The sequence below is a fragment of the Leuresthes tenuis genome, unplaced genomic scaffold (assembly GCF_036924035.1).
Source record: "Leuresthes tenuis unplaced genomic scaffold, fLeuTen1.0.hap1 SCAF_3, whole genome shotgun sequence".
NCBI lineage: Eukaryota > Metazoa > Chordata > Actinopteri > Atheriniformes > Atherinopsidae > Leuresthes > Leuresthes tenuis.
The window spans coordinates 19,924,616-19,944,370 of NW_027325357.1; the positions used below are offsets into that span (position 1 = coordinate 19,924,616).

Sequence of the window (19,755 nt, forward strand, 5' to 3'; positions counted from 1 at the left end):
AGTGCAATGTCAGTTTGAGAAGTGCACAGATGATGAGAAGAGGAAGGGTCTTCTACCTCATTTGCAGACGGTGACATTTACAGCGTGTCCCGCCTACAAGGCGTGGAGTCGTGTCTGCTCTCCACAAGTCTCATTAGGGACGGAGGGATACCGAGAGGACCATACATGGCCCAAACACGGGGTGAGTAGCACCAAGTAATAACATTAGCCAGGTCAATGCTCCTTGATTTTAGAAAAAAAAAAAAAAAAAAAAACACTCAGCGAAGCTTGAAAGCATCATCTGCCTCCAAGACACGGGCTGCATCCTGCCTGCAATGGAGGAGCGGACAGGGTGAAATGGATGACTGAGAAACACGAGCCGCCTTTCAAGAAATAACGCTGTTACTGTCAAAGAGTGCTTTTGCTCTTAAGTTTTACTTTCAGACAAAGAAAAGCGATATGTCGTACCTAGCGTGTGCCGGCTGCTTTGTAAATCTCCGACACTGTGTCGAGTTGTGATTGATTTCGCCATTCAAGACAAGGTTGCAAAGGCAGCCTTTGCTGCATCAGTCCGTGCGCTCCCTCCGGTTACTATCGACGAAGTCCAGCTTCATCGATCACCCGTAATCGCGTCGAAACATTGTCACAACTTGGCAAAGGCAAGGTTTCTGAAGAAAGACGCATGTTTAGCTTGATGTTAACACAAATGATGAAGCCAGCAAACGGTCTTCGAACGTGCACGACGGTAACTGTTATCGCGCTGTCGACATAAATCACAGACATCTTACTAATCAGATCGTTTTATATGTTGGTAATGAGGGCAAATTAAACCGGTTTTCTTTTAATGAGCGTCGTGTGACCAGAGGGGGCGCCACTGCGCATGTTCAACTAGCTAATCAGGCTTTATGAAAGTTAGGCGCTTCACAGTTTCCATGTGTGAGCCGCTTTATATCCGACGGTCTGGAGAGCAGCCCTCAACCACATTTAAAAAAAAAAAAAGGATACTAAAATGGCGTCGGAAACATCCGGGCTGCAGTGAAAAGCAGCTTGTGGGGGACAAAACAAGTTCTTTGAGTTGAGGCCACACTGTTGGATTTCTTTTCAGTCTGGAGGTCCTTAGCAGTTGTTGCTAAGCTACCGCCACAGCGCGTGCAGCCAAATAAACGTTAACTGGCCTCAGTAAAAACCTCCAGTGTGACAGCTCTGAGTTCACTCAGATGACGGGGAATGGAAGACAGTTGGCATCACTCTACTTTGCATTTGTCATCAGCATGCCGTATACAATATAAACCGTTTACAAAAGCAATGGAAACGCTGCAGCAGAGCTTTCGACATGTTGGATCAGCCAGATATTCCATCCAAGAGTCCTGTTCGTGATGGTCAATGTGAATGACTGGTACACCCAGTCATAGTGAACCTAAGCCATGCAACCACATAAGTTTATGACTTGTACCTTGTAGCTATTCGTCTAATCATAAAGTACACATTTGTTTAGTTTTTTTGGACTCTTAATTATTAGAGTAGATTCATTGTATAGAAAATTTGCCAAAGAAATGAGTCAAGTAGATAGGATATCTGGCTTCCAAAGCTATATGCACCTCTCTAAAATCTTTTTTTGTTCTTTTGTTATTTTTTTTTCAGTTTTTTTACACATTGACACAAAATCATCTTGGAAAGCTGTTTTGTGTTTGTTTTTCAATGAATCTTTCTGCTGCCTGCCTTGGTGGATGAAATATAGAAGCTTACTTTATTTGATTTACCTCATTTGACCCCAGATTTAGTTGAATTAGTCCACACGTGAGATTGATGGATAGATGGATAGCAAGAATAATCTGATATTTTGATACAAAGCAGAATTCGAAGCATTTCTGCCAGTACATTGATAGTGAAGACTCTTTATTGTCAGATGTGCTTCCTGCATCATAGCAGCTTCTGTTGTGGCATCACAGATCATAATAAACAGAGATGGATATGTTTAAGAAGACAATATAATCCTAAGAAGACAATATTCAAATCCTTTCAGTGCTCATTAGATGTGGTTTTAAACTTGATACTTTTTTTTTCAATTGACCAGAGGACAAAAAAAAAGGCACCACTCTCACCCTGTTAATTTGTTAATTTGTGGAGCCTTGTATCTCTGGTTTGATGGTAACAGTCGGTAATGACTATTTATGACATGATTGGTGTCATCTTATGGTAAGATGAGTCATAGAATTTCTCAAGGAGTTGACCTAGAATAACATTTAGCCTAAAAGCAGATTTTATATTTAGTGGAACAATGTTTTACTTCAAAGTAGTGACTAACACATGTAACCGCAGACATGAGAAAATACAAGAAGAATGTTATTTGAATAAACGAAATCAGCTATGGTTCTCTTACTTTGTTTGTAGACGACATATATTGTAATTGTTATTTTCGACGATCGGTGGCTGAGGATGCTGCTCAATCTCACCAGGAATCAAATATATCGAACAGACCTTAAAATAGATATGACATTGTAACATGCTGTTCCAATGTCATTGTGAATTCCCCTACTGTGGGACTAATAAAGGGTTATCTTATCTGATCTTATCTTATCTAACCTTATCAGACAGCATGTCAGTGCTGAAAAATCTAGACAAGTAGGAAAACTTTTCAGCGGGGCAGGCTGAGAGATCACACGATGTGTGTCATGTGATGAGCAGTCTGCTCGATGACGTGGAGGTGGTTTAGTCTCTCTGATCAGATGGCTTGTTGGAATCTGAAGTTAAGTGCCAGTTTTCACTCAGTGTCATCTGTTAGGTCGACGTTAACCACATGTGCTACATGCTCCAGTGTCTGTTATGCTCTGCGCTGACAGATAATGCGGAGAGCACAGTTCAGTCGTCCCAAAGTTTAAAGCTTTGGAGATCAAAGGGTTTCGGGGCATGCTTATTATTCTCAGTGCAACATTTAAAATTTTTTTTCCCCCCAACTTTTGAGTTGTTTTCATCATGAAGAGCTGGCATCTGCAGTAAAATGATGCACTCACAGCTAACGCTGTATTCACAAAGGAATGAAATGGTGTTGGAGAGCAAGAACGTGCTTTTATTTCATGACAAATCAAAGGATATCACTGTCAGACTCCGCAACCATTGCTGCCACAAACTGACAGGTGAACATATTTATAGAACAAACATTAAAACTCCTCAGAAAGAATGGTGCAGAGCTCAAAATACTGCATCCCCGATGAATCGCTAGAGAAGCCTGTTGTTGCTTCGGGATGTTTCAAGTGGGTTTTTCTTACATCTAGCAGTAGGGTATTCATAAAAGTTACTTTCAAATGAGGAGCTGTAGGCCATACAAAGTGTTTTGTTTTTTTTTTTCTTAATCCTGAAAGCACCCTGGATGCAAAAAGCCATTTGGAGAACAGCAGTGTCTTCTTTCATTTTCCAAAAGTCTTCAGATCATCAGCCGAGCCTGTCAGCCAGCTTTCCACACACTCTTCGTGTCCATGCAGAGAGACATCTCTGCCTGATGCCAAAGACCGCTCTCTGCTGTACTCTTCCTGCTCTGGTGTTACAGGGCTGCTGGTGCTGATGTGAAACTGTGTTCTTAATCGTAAGCAGCGACGTTAGAGGAAATGAATTTTGCATTGAATTGGAGCAGGATCGTCACATGTGTTTTACACATTAATTGCTCTATTTTTTATTACAATACAGTAGGATGATAGAAGGTTTCGTGCAATTTTGCAGTATCCACCTGCATGTTACTGCTTATGCATAAGGTTAATAAATAAAATTAAAGTTAAATAATTTCAACAGAATATGATTAGTTACTATTTAACTTTTCCCAAATCGCTACAAATGAAAAATGTTTTTGAAGTGATGAAAATGTTTAGTCCCTAACACCTCTATGCTGTGTAGTATGAGTACAATAACACACACATCTCTAGATTTACATCATCATGAAGATTATTGTTTTTATTGACATTACTCTTCTTTATTCTGTGACTTGAAGCCAGTGAAGTGGTACACGAGTCTTTCAAGAATCAAGTTTGCTGAGCAAGTCATTTTTACCTTTCAATCCCAAGCTTCTTTTATAACAAACTACCAGTTTAAATGTAATTAGCCAGGTGACAACAGGGATCTTCATCACTCCAGCGACCTACTGCACTTATGGTGTCAATGAGCAAGAGTGTGTCGGGTCAACAGAAAATAATGAGTTCATAAGTTGCAGTATCTGCTAATTTTGACAAACTGAGGTTATTAACTGTTTTTACATGCAGGGGATGTAAATATACTGGTAACTTGTAATTACTCTAAAAACTTTGGGATTCTGTTCTAAATCCACCTTAAATTAAATGATGTTGGCCCTTCCTCCTCACTCTCTTCCACGTGGGCCCATCAAACATGGTCCAGGGCCATAAAGGACGGATGAAACTAACTGAGCTTTGGGGTGTCGGGGAAGTCAAGGTTTTTCCACTTCCATGACAGGTGTGTGTGTGTTTTTTTTTTGTTCACAGGGCAGCTGACACACGAGTTCATACAGCAGAGCTGTGAGACTGACTGACCCCGCCTGCAGTTATCCATAAGGTGACGTGTCACCTCAGGTTCATGTCATTCTGAAATCGATCAGTCATTTCGACAGAACATAACTCAAAAATGTTTTCAATGACTAGCGGTTGTATCGTAAGGATCGTGTAATTATTTTGAAGTGTTACATTTATTTAGACGAGCACGTTTAAATGTATTTCACTGTTTTAATGACCCATGCTGATCAAAAGAGTCTTTTTTTCCTGCAGGGTGCTCACGATAAGACAGCCATGCCACCCCCAGCTGACATCGTAAAGGTTGCCATTGAATGGCCCGGTGCCAATGCTCAGCTTATAGAAATGGACCAGGTCTGTGCTCTTTGTGTAAAACATTAAATATGTAGCTCCGATCTGCCTCTTAACGCTCAGCTCTCACTAACCATGATGGAGTCATTTCAGTGTTAAAGGGGGAAAATTATACACAACTGTGATTTGCTTTTAACGTAAAAGGCATGAGGGATGTTTTAAAGAGGGAAATAGCTGTAATTGTAGCTATAACCAGTTTAATGGATTAAATAAATGTGACAAGTAGCAGTCACAGTGATATTAAAAGCAATGCAGCAGCGTTGTAGTGATGATTTCCGTTTCATTTCAGACCTTTCGTGTTGTAAATTTGTGTGTTTTTGATGCGTTTTGTCTTTGCAGAAGAGACCTTTGTCCTCTATAATTCGTGAAGTATGTGATGGGTAAGCCTTACATCCCACAGTGTTTTCAGCATTTTCCTGATTATTTAAACTGTCTCCAACCTTCTACTTTTGCTAAATTAAAAACGTATGGCCTTGCTCTGTATTTTACTTAAAGTACGGGAGAGGTTTGATTTTGGTTAGATGTGCGGATTATGTTGATGAGTTTGGATTGGTGTGTTTGTTCGCAGATTAATATACGATTATCGCACACAACGACATACTGGATATGATGATTATTTACAAACTGCAATATAACATTAGTCAGTTCTTCGTGGCTGCTTTGACACAAAGAAGATGACAGTAGAAGTGAATGGTGGTGTGTTTGTTATACTTGGTAAAAGTATAACAAGTATATCAGTGTTTTTGTGGTTGAGTGCAATAAAGACTCAAAATCTTTTCTGCTTATGTCCGACTGCTGATAAAGTAGGTGCTTGTGTATGATACGAGCATCAAATAAGTCAGAAATAACAGCTTATGCTGCCAGCTCCTTCGGCTGCTGTGTGTAACATATCCATTCTGTCGTTGACTATGACTACGATACAAACTCCTGTGTTTGGCTTCCTTGCAGACTTCTCGTCTTTTACATTCTCACACTTTAGTGTTGAGTATTGCACATTTTATCACCATTTCATCCTCCGCTTAACAGCACTGCATCAACCCACTCCCTCCCTTTTGCTATTTGAAATAGAAAATTCTTTGCACTTTACCGTTAACACCCACTGAATAGCTGTCCTCCACCCTCACGCAGTTAGTTTGCCACTTGCTGGAGGGAACGGTCTGACTTTTTGCAACCTTTTTAGCATGCATGTTGGAGTATGCTGCTTTTCAGCATTAGCACATTCAGTTCATTTCACTTAGAATGAATATTAATTCTTAGCAAACTTTCTCTCTGTTTGTATCCTCAGCTGGTCTTTGTCAGGCTCAGAGCAGTTTGCCCTGCGTTATGCTGATGGCCCTCAGCTTTACATCACTGAGCAGGTGAGCTGCGCTGCCCTCTTCCTCACCTTGTGTTGAAGATATAGCAACTTAATATTGAACTCAAATCTCTATTATCTCTCAGAGCCGAGGCGATATCAAGAACGGGACCATCCTTCGATTAGCAATTTCTCCTGTAAGTCGGCTCTGTTTACAAATCTGTGGTTTTTCCTCTCAGGAAGTGTTGAACTTGAACTTGTCAACTGTTTATTTATTTGTTAAAAAAAAGCTTCTCACTAACCATCAGACTCGACTTCATTGTCTTTTTGTGCATTTAGAATGATGAATCTAATATCGATATAAAGATTTAGGACATGGTGACCTGAGTGTGTCACAGAGGGCAGAACGCTGCTTTTAAAAAGATAAAAGGAGTGGATGTGATCTGTCATGGTTAATGGCACCACTCTCTAATTTACTGATAATGTATGATAATCTGCCTTCCTAATCCCATCCTGCTTCCAAGGGATCTGAGAGTGCTGCTCACCCCTTCCACACCAGAACATCAAGAGTGCCAGCGTAGCACAGTGTACTGATGATTGCCATTTTTTTTTCGATGTTTTTGGCTGTATTTGCTCCCCCAGTTTGATCACCAAGTTAATTTCTGAGATCTGGGAACTTTCTAAGAGCTCATTTGACCCCAGTTCAACCTTGACGGTTCAGCTTTAACCGTCAAGGTCAGTTGAGTGGAGTCCTTGTGCTCAGTGTCTGAATTCCCAATGAAAGTGTCCTTTATATCTTAAAGTTCTCTAGATTGCCTTTTTTGCTGGACTAATGCTGATCTCTGATAAGATTAGAGTGAATTTAGTGATTGGATGGAAGCGGTGAACTATATGAGACAGTGATGCTTTTTGTCTGACAGGCTCGCGCTGCTCGTCAGCTCTTGGAGAGGATCCAGTCCCATGGTATCGATGCTCGCCTCGAGGCTCTTAAAGAGCTTGCCAAGCTGTCTGCAGACCCAACTTTTGCCGCAGAGTTCATCAACATGGAAGGCATTGGCACTCTGGCTCGCCTGGTAGAGAGCGGCACCCAGTGAGCATTAATTTTGTTTAAGACTCTGTTATATCAATGTTGGAAGTGTTTAAAGAAATTACATCTGAGATGATTTTGTCATTTTGTTCATGTTGCGCTAAAAGCCAAACAAAAGCCCTGCACTAATTGCAATTTTGTTCCTTGAGCTTTGGGGAAATGTTGGCCTTCACTCTCACTGCCTTCCTGGAGCTGATGGATCATGGCATTGTGTCCTGGGACCTTATCTCCCTGTCCTTCATCAAACAGGTACCCCCACGCATCCCTCTAAAACAAAAACTGGCGTTTCACACAATCAAACTCCCCTGTACAAATCTCCTCTTTTTAAGAATTCAAGGTTTGTCTTTTTATTCCTCTTCAAACAGGCTGTTTTGTTCAATTGTTTGAGCTCGCTTTCTTCTCCAATGCCGGAAATGCGTGGGTGCTGTTGCCTAGCAACTCCCTGGATTATTTGGAGCTGCCTCACTGTGTGTGTGAATAGTTTTCCTCTGAAAAACTTTGCCTTGTTTCTCAGCCTTCAGCCCCAGACTGTTTCTCACCAGAAACTTATCGAACCCTTGTTATTTTTCTCTTATAACTATATTTGCCAAACCACATTCTACTTCATTTTTAGCTTTTTTAAGCTTTCAAACTTTCTCACAAGCACTTTCTTATCCTACCTGAATAACCAAAGAAATGCGCGACTGATGAAAAAAGAAAGTTATCTCCATGGTGTTTTGGCTTTGTGCTTTTCAGATCGCAGGCTATGTGAACCAGCCCATGGTGGATGTGTCCATCCTGCAGCGCTCTCTGGCTATCCTCGAGAGCATGGTCCTCAACAGCCACAGCCTCTACCATCGAGTGGCCCAGGAAATCACCGTTGGACAGCTCATCGGGCACCTGCAAGTGTGAGCACACACACACGCACAGGGGCTTCCTGCACTCTGTTATGAGGGACAGTGGAGAGAATGCTGTGTGCAATAGTTTTAGAAATATGACTTATTATTGTACTTTCTAGGATTTATGTTTCTCGGAACTCTTTAAAGGGGGCGAGTTCTGGGTGCCTTAATGACATGAAATATGTCTTTTTGCTAAGAAATATCAGGAAAAGACCAAAAGAAACAATGAGTTTGGTGGATCTACCTCTCTTCATTGCTCATGGCTCTTAGTGTGGCACCAAGTGGTTGGTGGAGATCCTGAAAACCTTCAAAAAAACATTACAGATCCATTTAATGCTACCGTGCTCAGTAGTTTTAAGCAGTTCATGGAGAACAAAGACTCCCTTTGGGATCAAAGAGGCAGATGTATTAGGTATTAGATGTTTCATAATTCAATGTTTTGGTCTTTTTTACGAGATAAAAGAACGTCTTTGAAATGTTCCAAGACACTTTTACCGACCGTTTAGAAAAAGCAAAAACTGTTGGTGTCAAAGAGAGGCTTCTGGAAATCTTGCACTCATCCCTCTATTTGTACTGAAGACGATAAAACGAAGATGTTTTTTTATGTACTATGTGTAGAATAGCTGTTAGCCTGTAGTTTAAATCTTGAATATTTGTTGAGCACGATGCTTCTAACTGGTTGTCGCACTGCTGGACATTTCCTCAGGTCAAACCAGGAGATCCAGACCTACGCCATCGCCCTCATCAATGCTCTTTTCCTGAAGGCACCAGAGGACAGACGGCAGGTTGGTGCACTGCACTCGCAGCACAGTGAGCTGCATTAGAGAAAATGACTGAATACCCAGAATGGATAAACCTAACTGGAATACTAATGTTCCATCCTTGTATTACACCCAGCCATCCACACATAATAGACTGCTCTTTCTTTGGTGACACAGGGCTGCAGACATCAGCTCACTGTGGCTATTAATGTTTGCAGCTGTAGGCTAGTTAAAGCTTCACAATCACATGATTAGATGTCTGTCTGCAAGCTGTCATGTTGTGGGTTCTGTCTGATAATCATTGCTGTAATGACACATCCACTCATGAAAAAACTCACTTTTCTTTGCAGTTTGTGCATTTGTTATACTGTTGTTCTAAATTATGGCTTAGTGAGGTGCACATAACGTTATATTATTTCACTTAAGATAACGAGAGTTTAAAAAAATGTCTTTGGAGCAAAGACCAACTACACAAATACTGTCGGGTATGTCATTGTCATAGTGTCTCTTCTCATACTGCTATGGTAGCTTCTAACCCAGTTCAGGCTGTGCTGCAGCACACTGTGGTGTTTAATGCACTGTTCCTGCATGTTTCTTGTCTCTATCAGGGCTGTCCATGTAAACGTTGATTTGTTAAAGCCAGAAATGAACTAATACAATGCACCCCGCAGCAAAATTGTTCTACACAAGTCCAACAAATAACTAAACTGTCATTAAAGACATGGAAATAAAGGAAACCGGTAATAACTTGCTACTGTAATGTACTATAATGTGCTAACCTTCAGCACATGATACAGTTAGATTTAGACAAGACTATTGAAAAAAAAAAATAAATAAAAACTTTCAGATTATGTGTTTAGGATTACGGTTAAATTCTTACGTTTCTTACATTTTTTTGTTGTATTTTAAAAAAGTCATTTTACATGAGCAATAAAAGTAAATTTCCTGTCATATATGTCCTGTCAATCCAAATATGCAGCAACTAAACATCAGCAGCCATAGGTCATGTATACAGAACAGATGATATGCAGAAGAGGACAGGCATCAGTTTAAAAGACACACAAAGATGACAAATGTCAGCAAGTGAAAGTCTTTTTTAAATGATTTGCCTGAACACACTGAGCAGAAGTTTCTGTGATGATTACTCTTAGATGCCAATGGTTTATGATGGGGAAAAAAAAAAAATTCTCTGGTTGGTAAAGTTGAGACATAGATATCACCTGATTCAACCAAGCGTTGGGTAATTTACAGTAGAATATTTTCCAAAATTCCCCCCAAAAAAACGAGTCGGTGTATGTTAAGGCATTGGGTAATATGTGATTATGAGAAGTGAAAAGAGAAGGATGTTTGGATGGTTGACCTTTTCATTCAACCGCTGTTATTGACCACTAGATGGCGACTGTGTCAATTCTAGTGAGTGAAATCTGAACACATAATTTAGTAAATTAGGCTCGAGTCACTCTTTAAAAGGTAGATCTATGGATCTCATTGCTACAGTTTCGGAATCATTTCTTTTTGCAAAAAGTGGCAGGAAGTCTGATATATAGAGGTTGCTTAATTGCAATATTGAGAAGTCCTTTGTAAAATAGTTTGCTTGTCAGATATGTAGGGCACAGGAGCTGCTATGTCATAACTGTTCGATGTTCCTCATGTGATATGATTCATGTCCCTATGCTGTTGCATGCTGTGCCAATGATGTAAATATGTATCTGTGCACTTTTTGTTTCCATTACTGTCACACCCATGTTCCTCCTACCTGCCATCAACTTGCAGGAGGAGTATTCTAACCCTCTGGAGCAGCACCTCACTGTGAGTACACATCCCTCATACTGCGTTTTCCGCCCCGCAGCCCTTCTCCTCCTTCACTCTGTAGCACTTTTTGTGTCATGAACAGGCATTGCATAATCCATTCAAATTAAGATAGAACCATAGCTTGTTGCAGCAGCAGACAGACTGTGCGGCAGATTGAATTTAGACTATGTTGGCTGTTATTTTGGAGACGATTCAAAGGGCAAATGCAAAGCCGTGATGGAAATGTAGCTTCAGGGTATCTCTGTACAAATTCTCATTTGTCATAGGTAGACTTGAGTGTGCTTGCTATTTTGCTACTTTGCTGTGCAGTAAATCATCTTTCCCCATTTGATTTGTGTGTTGACTTACGTGTGTCCTCAGGAAATGGCCAGCACTTTGGCTCAGAAACACCTGCGGTCCATCATCCTCAATGTGAGTAGCAAGTCTGATATGAAGGAGACCAAATACCGCAGCTGCCCATTAATAAGGTTCCCAGAGATTGTGTTGACACCACTGAAAAATCCCTCCACATACAGCACAGAAATATAAATGCAACGCGTAAGGACTAAACAGAGTTTGTACCAGGGTTGGACGATGTTAGGAAAACATGTGATATGCAACATCAGTGTCAAATACTGCGATAACTATACGTTTTTTATAAATCATACAGCCGAAGTTTATACAATTCTTAAAAGCTTGAAAAGTCAGTGTTTGGCATGACCGCCGTTATTCTTCAACACAGCTCGATCTCTCTTAGACAAACTTTTCTGTCACTTCTTTAAGTAGTCTTCAGGAATAGTTCTCCAGGCTTGTTGAAAGGACATTCCAAAGCTCTTTTTTGGATGTTGGCTTCCTTTTGAGTCATGCTCTATAAATATGATCCCACACTGCTTCAATAATGTTGAGGTCAGAGCTCTTTGAGGAATTTATCACTCTTTAACACCTGTTACCACTGATGTTTCTGTGCAGTTCTTGTGTCAGTTGGCATACCTCAGCCTTTTCTTCCTGTTTCCCTACCTTAAAATATTGTTTCTTGACAGCCACCCATCCACGGTGAACATATTTCCTATGACTAGATGAATCAACCAAAGGAACAGATGCATATCTCAGGTCCCGAGCAAGCTCTTTGATGGAATTTTCCTATTTCTTTATCACTTTCACTTACAGATACCATCAATAGTATTTCATGCCTGTCAAACTGTGTTATCTTTAGCATTTTTCATGGATGCAGCTAAAGAAATGTGAACAAATTATGTGTCTTTGTGACAGTGACAAAGTGCCAAAAGATACAATTTAAATTTAGCTCTATATTGAGTTGTGGAGTTATGCGTAAACACAACATTAGTTCATTCCCTGAGTGATGTGCCTTTTTTATGCTTGAGTGATTCATACGTCGGTGTTAAGTGGATTAACAAACAAACAAGAAAAAAACCCTTCCTCTTAAACCAGTCTGGTACAAGGACCGGTCTGAAATAGAAAGAATTTCAGAAAGCCTGGAAAACGATTGCTCAAGACCTCTTTAAAGGCTTGCTGGAAATTCTGGTAAAGAAATAAGGGGTGGCTCAAGACTTTCGCACAGTTCTGTGTATTTGGTTATCTGCCCGTGAGACCGGGCGACTGAGAGACTTTAATTTCATCCCCGGGAACAAGAATTGGTCAGCATTTGAAAATAGAAAGCTTCACCAACTTAGAGAGCTGCAACACCGAACCAGTAAATTTGATGTGGCACCAAGTCCATGAAGTGGAACAAAAAGTGCCCTGAAAGTGATTCCTTTTGGCACATGTCTGGAAGTGCCTGGCTGAACCTCCTGCAAATATCAGCGAGGAAGATGCTGCACTCCAGTCTCCTGGAGCACTCTGGAGTTCCTCCAGCTTTGTGTGCTCTAACTGGCCTGTACACTTTTAACAAGGTCTTGTCACTTCTCGGACAATAAAAGTTTCTCAATTCCCACCAGTTTGTGTTACCAACTTGATTTAGTAGTCGATGTATTGAGGTTTTGTTGCAGTTGATCAAACAGTTATCATGGAGTGTGTCGGAACAATGCAATTTAATACAGTATGTCTTGAGTTTGTTGAGTTTGAAGAAAATTAGATGTAGAAGTTGTCCTTTTGTTTCTGTTTCACTGGAAGATTCACTACTTCATTTGATGTGCCAGATGACAGGCTACATAGAGGCTTTGCTCTAAATGCAGTGGGCTCTTCTTTTTCAGCACGTTATCAGAGGAAATCGACCAATCAAAGCAGAAATGGCGCATCAGCTATATGTTCTACAGGTATTGACCTTTAACCTTTTGGAGGAAAGGATGATGACCAAAATGGACCCCAATGACCAGGTAGCACTTTAAGTCAAGTGATTTTTTTCATTCCTACCAAATGCAATCAACAAATGTTAGAAAATACAACATGTAAGCGATCCTCTGTGGTATGCTGAAGTGAAAGACATGGTTAATTGAATGGAAATAGTCTTCATGGTGAGGAGGGGTTATAATCAGAGACAACCCCCTGCCTGGAGAGCTTACTCTCTGATGGATCTGCTTTTAGTGTAAAGAGGTGGACCAGAAAATTAAGGTTTTCCTATTTTTGCTGGTGTCTGTTGAAAGCAATCTGCTCACCACTGATTGACCCATCTCTTTTATGTCTTTCTTTATTAATTTGCTGCTGTCCTGTTTAATGTTATCGTCTTTACGCTGATGAGTTTTTAATATGTTGGTTTTCTATCCCAGGCTCAGAGAGACATCATTTTTGAGCTGCGTAGAATTGCTTTTGATGGCGAAAGTGATCCCACTGGGACAGAGAAGAGGAAAGCGATGTACACCAAGGACTACAAGATGCTGGGATTCACTGTGAGCTACTGATTTCGCTGTCCTTTTAGGTTAAGGGAATTGTTGTAAAACTTAACATATAGTTAGATTTATAATGAAAAAGTAATTGTTTCCTCACATTCTCTATTCAAAATTCAGAATCATGTGAACCCAGCCATGGACTTTACCCAGACTCCTCCTGGGATGCTGGCTCTGGACAACATGCTGTATCTGGCCAAGGTTCATCAGGATACCTACATCAGGGTTAGTGTTGGTCTCAGATAGGATGTTCCTCACTTCATAGAGCTGAAAATGTCAGCTACAACCATCTTGTCCCCCCGCTCTTGACAGATTGTCCTGGAGAACAGCAGCCGAGAGGATAAACATGAGTGTCCCTTTGGCCGCTGTGCCATTGAACTCACCCGGATGCTGTGTGAGATACTCCAGGTTGGAGAACTGCGTAGGTCGCTTTGTACAGTATATGTCCCAGTTTTTCTTAATAGTTTATCGTAAATGGTATCATGTTACAGAAGTCCCAGTGAATTTTATGGCCACAGCAGCGTTTTCGCACATTAAATTGTTTTCTTTTGTTTAGCTAATGAGGGCTGCAACGATTATCACCCGATGTTCTTCACCCATGACCGAGCATGGGAGGAGTTCTTCTGTGTCTGCATCCAGCTGCTTAATAAAACTTGGAAGGAGATGAGGGCTACCGCTGAGGACTTCAACAAGGTCTGGGATTACTTTGCAAATAAATCCATTATTGTCAATAGACTGTGATTAAAACAAGGTTGGTGGAATATTATTAGATTAACGGCCTCAAAACAAAGAGTTAAAGCAGAGTTATCCAGTTGAATTCAAAGAATTCTAATAATTATGCAAAATGGTCTAAGTCAGCTAAAATACTCACAGTCAGGCAACTGTGTAGTGATTATTAGCGTTAGCATGCCTCTTTATTTAAGGTACATTTCCGCTTCCAATATATAGTGTAATTCCACTGTAATCATTCATTACTTTTCCAGTAATGTTGAATAGCAGGGTTATTTACAGAAGATAATCCTCATTACCAGGTCCAGATGATTAGCCCTGCCCGGCTTTATGCTGACACAGTGGAATTGCGGTGTTCTGCTGTGTGACTGAACAGCCCAGTGGAGCAGAGAGCTGAAAGGGTTTTGGTTCATTGAATAATAGATGGCAATTACTACTTAACCAGGCATTCAATGAAATGAAAAGCAAAATGTGAAATCATTTATTGAGTTTTAATTTTTTATGTCGGTAGAAAAGGCAAACGATGCTTGTCCATAGCGTGAATGTGAAAAAACCAACTCGGCTTATCTCAGAATGTTGCGAGTGGCCGCAGTAACTGATGGGATAAGATTACTGTGCGCTGCCGCTTGTTATTTTTTAAATCAGATATGTTTTTATTCAACCTGCCGTCACTCATCTTTCATATGTATGTATGTGTGTGTGTGTGTGTGTGTGTGTGTGTGTGTACACTTTCACCAGGTAATGCAGGTGGTCCGTGAGCAGATCACCAGAGCTCTGGCGATGAAGCCGTCATCGATCGACCAGCTGAAGAATAAACTGCGAGGCCTCAACTATTCAGAGATTCTACGTCTGCGACAGTCGGAGAGAATGAGCCAGGATGATTTCCAGTCTCCACCTATCATGTTAGTCCGTGTCTATCTACATTATACAAGTTTTAACATTTTAGTCATTTATATCATGCACTGCGGTTCTGGTAGCACATGTAGACCATTATTCACTGAGCAACTTCAGCTCTTTCCCTTAGCGTCAAACTATATTGCTGCTTTATTAAACACAAATCCAAACTCTGCTCTGTTCATATGATATTAAACACTACATTAATATAAACGTGTGTGCCTATGTGCTTGTTCCTGTTGCCCATGCTGTGGGTGTGCTGCAGCGAGCTGCGGGAGAGAATTCAGCCTGAGATCTTAGAGCTCATCAAGCAACAACGACTCAACCGGCTGTGTGAGGGAAGTTGCTTTCGTAAACTGGGGAACCGCCGAAGGCAAGGTACACACTGTATTAGTATGATTAGCTTTCTTTTTGCACTGTTGTTGTTGATTACCACCTAAACACTTTGTTCTCTGCTTTTTTTCTTTTTTGGTAGAGAAGTTTTGGTTCTGCAGACTCTCTCTGAATCACAAAGTGCTGCATTATGGGGACTTGGATGAGTCACCTCAGGGTGAAGTGCCTTTTGAGCTGCTCAGTGACAAGAGTAAGACGCTGAAACCTTTATTACTTCAAGTGGTTTAGTCTCCTTGCTAATTAGTTTTTTACAATATTTCATGCAAACGCATACAATAGTTCTGTCTCTGGCAGAACATACTGCATCAGTCGCAGGGTGTCCAGATGAAATATCTCTTAAGTATTTGGTTGTTCATTCTGTTTTCCCCATAGTCCCGGTCTCAGATATCAAGTCGGTGCTGACAGGGAAGGACTGCCCTCATATGAAAGAGAAAAGTGCTCTAAAACAAAACAAGGTGGCACATTGTATTTAAGTTTTATTGCCATTGTAGTCATCTGTCCTGTCTGTCTTTGTTGGCTGCGGTGTTTAATTGAACTTGTTTGTTTCCCTCAGGAGGTGCTGGAGTTGGCCTTTTCTGTCCTCTATGATCCCGATGAAACACTTAATTTTGTTGCACCCAACAAATATGAGGTAAGCTGATGTGTACACAATGTAAACAAAAACACGGTAGGTCACTGTGGGATGTAGATATGCTCGGCGAGCAGGTGTGAATTAAATTCATGGTGAATAAATCAGATGTGATTTAAAAAATAAAAAAAAAGTTTGTTTGTTTGTTAGTTGGTTGAGTTGCTTCTGCACGACAGAATGTCTGAAGGCATCATGTTTGTAGTTTTTCTGTGGACCTCTCACATGAATGCAATGAATACATACAGAAATGATATGCATAAGTAATTAGTAATACAAAAATCTGTTCTGTTAAAACTAAAACGTTACGTTTAACCATCAACAAAAAGATAGCTTGCTGCTATATCAGGAACAAAAAAGTTTTCAGATTTTACAGGATTCTTGATAACAAACTTAACTAACGCATATAAAACATGTCAGAGTGTAATGGCATCAAAACTCACACTCATGCCTGTTGCACTGTGTGTGTTTGTGCACATGTGTACAGTATTGCATCTGGACTGATGGGTTGTGTGCGCTGCTGGGCAGAGAAATGGGCAGTGACCTGACACGCAGCGACCTAGATACTCTTATCAGCATGGAGATGAAGCTCCGCCTCCTTGACCTTGAGAATATCACAATCCCAGAAGCGCCGCCTCCCGTGCCAAAAGAGCCTAGCTCATATAACTTCTCCTACAACTACAGCTGAGATGTATGTATGTGTGTGTGTGTTTGTAATGCATGTATGTGTGTGTCCAGGATGGGTTTACCTTTTCTGACTTTTAGCTGCATTTATGTAAAAGAGGCTTCTATGATTCCTTTTTTCCCAGAAGAGACCCATGTTTGTGATGCTGTACGGTTGCCAGACAAAAAAAAACTGTCAATAGCTTCACGAGGAAGGTCAGAGGTCAGGATTTGGTACACTACAGTGTTACAGATCAGTTGTTAGAGTGAATCTAATCTATTAATGCATTCTTCAGGCAGCCTCTTCATTTGTATTCCTTATTTCCTCTGAGTCAATGGGTAGAAATGAAATATGAATGAAAAGATCAAAACCTGCAAATTTACTTTTACCTTCTTAATTAAATGAAGACATAAAAGCTCGATAAAGCCATGTGGGTAGTCTCCATGGCAACTAAGAATAAGGTAGCTACCATTCCAGTTTAAATCCGCTTTGCTAAGATACTACCAGCTCCTTCACATGTACAGATATACAGTACAGAGTAACCAGCTCTACATGATGCTCTTTATTATGGTCTCGTTATTATTGATGTTTCTCAACAGTGGCGCTGTGATGAAAAGGCCTGAAAATGTAACTAATTTACAGCAAAAGCAGTGTTTTTGAGTGTTTGAGTGGAGCTGCTTTTTTTTTTTTAGCTATGAAGAAATGTAAAAAAAATAAATAATGTTTTGAGTAGGAAATGGGCCCTAAAATCGTCCCAAGTCTAGATGCTAAAACAGAAGGTCTGTATTCTTCCAGTGTTCAGATCATCACTCATGGTCTGTGATCTAAATGCTGTTATCTGCACCAGTTCTCAGCCTGAACTGGCCCGGATCAACTCTCTCAAAACTTGAGAAAATTGGGGAACCATAACCGGATCAGAGCTTGCAGTGAGCAGAGACCAGAGCCACATTTGTACTACTCACCTCCCTCCTCAGACAAATACTCTCCGCCATCTCATCGACTGTAACTACACTGTACAAATACATCTCAGCAGATTAAAGAGGTGATGCATGATAGTGATGGTCTGTCGGTTTCAGCAAGTGTGTATGTCTGAATGTGAAGATCCCAAGCTTTTATGTATGTTTATGTTGAGGGACTCGAAGAATAAATGTCACCATTTCATTAACCTTTTCCTCAAGTAAATCAACGTCAAATTTCTGATGTTAAATCATCATGTTAAAGAATACGAATGATATGAATCACAGTCTTATCTTGCCTTATCATTCCTAGATTCACTAAGTTACTGTTAACTATAACAGGATATGAAACATATGACATCACTGTATGATGCAATTGTAGCAGATATAAAGACATTTAAGTGTTCTATACTGTTTCTGAGAAATTCAGATGTGTTGTATAAACCATTACATTAATTATGAAGTAATGAAGTGTAACTTTATTGTTGCATTTTACAGTTTGTTACAAAACGTTTATTACCTGTTTACATTCTGAATATGACGTACATGTACAATAGAATTAAATAGTTTATTAATGAAATATTGAACCTAGTCAATTATGGCTGACATCCAGTGCTATGTTTGTTGTTGCTTTAGGTCTTAGGTTGTCAGCATAGACCTAAAACACACTAAGAAATGTGTTTAAACCAGCTACAACTACATTATAATGTGATGCAAACCATTCATTGTTTATATATTGCTTTCACACTATATGCCACATTAGTTCAGCATAAAAATCATATCTTTTGTGTTTAAATTGGGGTTTTGTTTCTAAAAACTTACCTTACGTTCCAAAAGTGAAGGATTTTTTTAACTCTGTTCAGACAAATAGGACTAAAAATCTACTCTGTTACTCCCTTGTGGTTTTAGTGCCAGGAAACACAATCCTCTGCTACTGTAAATGGAAGAAAGGACTAAAAAAAGAGTAAACTCTAGTGCTGCTGATGTATAATAAGAGCACATGGGATTGTGTGGACTACGGCTTTGTGTAATCTTTTTTTTTTCACAGTCAAACTTTGTCCTTTTAGCTTGTAAACCAATACTAATCACTCCAACCATTTGTTAACTGCACTATAGAAATATATTTTTGTAAATCATTGAGTTTTGATGAAACTGTCAGCTGCGAGGAGACTGAACAGTGTTTTCACTTCGCATCATTCTGTATACAGAACATCCAACGTCCTCATTTCACACTGAACCAGGAGTTTTTAGGATCCACTACACTGTACTACTTAGGAAAAACCCCTTTCTAGCACCTAATTATGATGTCAGCTTGTACTGTAATGTTGAAAATTGCCGTTATTGTTGTTTGTAAAAAAAATTAGCTTTTTCAGTTGCATTTGTTTGTTTTCTAACTGATGTTAAAGTGGTTAAAAATAATTCTGCAGTGACCCTAAGAGTTCCACTGTAAAACCTAAGAAAAGAAGCAAACCAGCTAAATAGATCTTCACTTATTTAACAAAATGTGCAAATTTAAACCATGTGGTATGAGTGCATAAAAATACAGAAAGGCTGCAGTTTTACCAAATTGTGTTTACCAAATGTTTTGTCATTAGAGAAAATGCTTTCTTGGTTTTCTTGTATTTTGTGATATTTGTCCAGGGCTTTTTTGCTCTCGGGGGCCACTGTAATTACTCCTTATTCATGAAAGTTACTGAACTAATATTCTGTATTCAGACAACGACCACAGTTAAAACAATGAAATAACAATATATTGTGGTATATGGTGGGCTGTTGTCTTGAACAACTAACAGTATGACTTGAATTTTTCGCTTCTGGCACTCTTTTCTATGACTTGCTTGACTATTTATAAAACACTCGATAGTGCTACTAAAGAATGACAGAATGATTTAAACTTTAAAGTGGTATACATATAGATCATTGTATGTATATTCAGTATTGTGCTGCCTTATTGAAGAATGATGTTTTATGTTTTGTGTGAATAAATACAAAGCCCTAACCAATG

The 19,755-nt window shown here is 39.9% G+C and overlaps 1 protein-coding gene across 5 annotated transcripts; it reads left to right on the plus strand.

Annotated features, from left to right (window-relative positions):
• Nucleotides 1-74: 74 nt before the first annotated feature.
• Nucleotides 75-19,755, plus strand: elmo2 (engulfment and cell motility 2). Of its 5 annotated transcripts, none has more exons than XM_072382433.1 (23): nt 75-181; nt 4,464-4,550; nt 4,743-4,841; nt 5,178-5,218; nt 6,124-6,196; nt 6,279-6,329; nt 7,053-7,222; nt 7,369-7,468; nt 7,955-8,106; nt 8,804-8,882; nt 10,632-10,667; nt 11,031-11,081; nt 12,860-12,982; nt 13,373-13,492; nt 13,610-13,714; nt 13,802-13,910; nt 14,046-14,182; nt 14,957-15,120; nt 15,378-15,490; nt 15,588-15,695; nt 15,878-15,960; nt 16,059-16,136; nt 16,618-19,755. In XM_072382433.1, exons 3-23 carry the CDS (start codon nt 4,764-4,766, stop codon nt 16,816-16,818), a joined length of 2,172 nt encoding a protein of 723 aa, XP_072238534.1. In that variant the 5' UTR covers nt 75-181; nt 4,464-4,550; nt 4,743-4,763; the 3' UTR covers nt 16,819-19,755. The 5 variants fall into 5 exon arrangements, with proteins under 5 accessions (XP_072238534.1, XP_072238533.1, XP_072238535.1 ...); XM_072382432.1 differs by having other exon boundaries at nt 4,464-4,533; XM_072382434.1 differs by having other exon boundaries at nt 4,464-4,533; nt 7,955-8,100.

Coding starts and splice junctions, on each gene's coding strand:
- elmo2 (XM_072382433.1), top strand. CDS start 4,764: ATGCCACCCCCAGCTGACATCGTAAAGGTTGCCATTGAATGGCCCGGT. Junction 8,107..8,803: donor CTCATCGGGCACCTGCAAGT/GTGAGCACACAC, acceptor ACATTTCCTCAG/GTCAAACCAGGAGATCCAGA. Junction 10,668..11,030: donor CTCTGGAGCAGCACCTCACT/GTGAGTACACAT, acceptor GTGTGTCCTCAG/GAAATGGCCAGCACTTTGGC.